Genomic DNA, 2,147 nt, shown 5'->3' on the forward strand with positions numbered 1-2,147 from the left:
TCCCAACTGCCCTCCCCTGCAGGCCTGGTCACTCCTAACTGCCCTTCCCTGCCAGCCTGGTTGCCCCTAACTGCCCTCCCCTGCAGGACTGGTCACCCCTAAGTGTTCTCCGCTGCAGGCCTGGTCGCTTCCAACTGCCCTCCCCTGAAGGCCTGGTTGCCCCTAACTACCCTCTCCTGAAGGCCTGGTCGCCCCTAACTGCCCTCCCCTGCAGGCCTGGTTCCCCCCAACTGCCCTCCCCTGCAGGCCATCTTGTGTGTTGGAGTGATGATCAATTTGCATATTACTCTTTTATTAGATAGTCTTCTTGAGATAAAAGTATAGAGGTAAAGAACAGATTAGTGGTTGCTAGGGGCAAGGGATTGTTAGATTAGAGGTAGGTGTAGGATGTAAGTGCAAATAAAATAAAAAAGAAGAGAAGAGACTTCTTCCCATTCCCTCTTCTTAGAGCATTCACTTTAGAGAACTTGTTAGTTCTTTCTCTGCCTCTTTGAAATGTATGTAAACCTTTTTTGAGGGCCATATAAGCCTCTTATCAGCTTTACAACTCAAAGTGCCTTTCTTAAGGATCTGGGGACTGTTTCTTGATGTGATCATCAAGGATGATGGAGCCCCTACTGCCCAGTTTCTTTCTTTCTTTCTTTTTTTTAAAAAATATATTAAGGAAATACACACTCCTCTCCAGAAAGCCAGGACAGATGGCCTTGCCATTGTTGGAAATGACAAGGTGCAGGGGGAAAGGCCTCCCTGGCCTGGCTACCTGTGTCGTGCAGGATGCGCTTTTCCGCGTGGAAGGACACTGGGATGTGACTGGTGTTGGTGATCTTGATGATGTGGGATCGAGAGTCGCCAAGGATGATGTGGCCAAAGTCTAGGATATACTCTGGCAGCTGGATTCTGAAAATGAGCAACAAGCTCTCCTCACCAGTCACTCTTCCAAAAGTGAGGGAGCACAAGGCTCTCCCCCATCTCCCGGGCACAATGCTATGCTCTGGAGTTGAGAACAATGAATGGCCCCAGAGGGGAGACCAGGAACCAGCTACGCCTTCCCTCAGAAGTCCACACTGTTGTTTCAGCCATGATCTCAAAACACCTTCAAGGTGAGCTCTCATGAACCTGAACCTGGGCCTGTCCACTAGACAAAGCCGGAGGTTCCTGCCTGGTTAGCTGGATGCCGAAGGATAGCAGATACGTGAGGGGAGTGGAGTGCGTTCCTGCATGACCAGCCATCATGCCAGGGAGCACTCTGCTGGGCAGCAATGCTCGCTCCACTGTACTCTGAAACAAACGGCACGGAAGGGCACTCACTTGGCTAGTCTGTGGCGACCCCGATGGCTGACTTCGTCCAAGGGATCGTGGATAATTTTCTGATGTTCCATGCTATAGTTTTGGACTATGAGTCGCTCTACTTCCATCTGGAGCTGAGCACTTAACTGGAGCAACAGAGAAGAGAAAAGGAGCAGACTTTTCTAGAACATGTATTCTCTGTGTGGGCAATATCACCCCTTAGGGTGATATGCAGTCTATTTGTGATATTAACATTTTCATGGGGGTGGGTACAGTATGCAACTAGTACATCTACAGCAGCCGTGGGCAAACTATAGCCCATGGGCCGGATCCAGCCTGTTTGAAATGAATAAAACTAAAAAAAAAAAAAAGACCGTACCCTTTTATGTACTGATGTTTACTTTGAATTTATATTAGTTCACACAAACACTCCATCCATGCTTTTGTTCCGGCCCTCCGGTCCAGTTTAAGAACCCATTGTGGCCCTCGAGTCAAAAAGTTTGCCCACCCCTGATCTATAGCATGAGTAGTCTCAGCTATAAAAAGCAATGAACTACTGATATTGATGGATCTCAAGGGCATCATGCTGAATGAAAAAAGCCAACCTCAAAGATTACATACAGTATGATTTTATTTATATAACACTAGAGGTCTGGTGCATGAAATTTGTGAATGGGTGTGTGTGTGTGTGTGTGTGTGTGTGTCCCTCAGCGCAGCCTGCACCATCTCCAATCCAGGATTGCTGGCTCCCAACTGCTTGCCTGCCTGCCTGCCTGATTGCCCCTAATTGCTTCTGCCTGCCAGCCTGATCACCCCCTAACCACTCCCCTGCCAGCCTGATCGATGCCTAACTGCTCACC

At 48.7% G+C, this 2,147-nt stretch overlaps 1 protein-coding gene across 1 annotated transcript in view; it reads right to left on the bottom strand.

Moving 5' to 3' along the window:
• Positions 1-2,147, bottom strand: part of HYDIN (HYDIN, axonemal central pair apparatus protein) — a 361,269-nt gene that overhangs the window by 118,380 nt on the left and 240,742 nt on the right. Inside the window, exons 30-31 of the mRNA XM_015558788.1 lie at positions 1,309-1,433; positions 761-897 (exon numbers count right to left, since the gene is read on the bottom strand). Coding sequence (XP_015414274.1) covers positions 761-897; positions 1,309-1,433 — 262 coding nt within the window. The remainder of the gene's footprint in view (positions 1-760; positions 898-1,308; positions 1,434-2,147) is intronic.

This window comes from Myotis davidii, unplaced genomic scaffold (assembly GCF_000327345.1).
Source record: "Myotis davidii unplaced genomic scaffold, ASM32734v1 scaffold453, whole genome shotgun sequence".
In the NCBI taxonomy this organism is placed as follows: Eukaryota; Metazoa; Chordata; class Mammalia; order Chiroptera; family Vespertilionidae; genus Myotis; species Myotis davidii.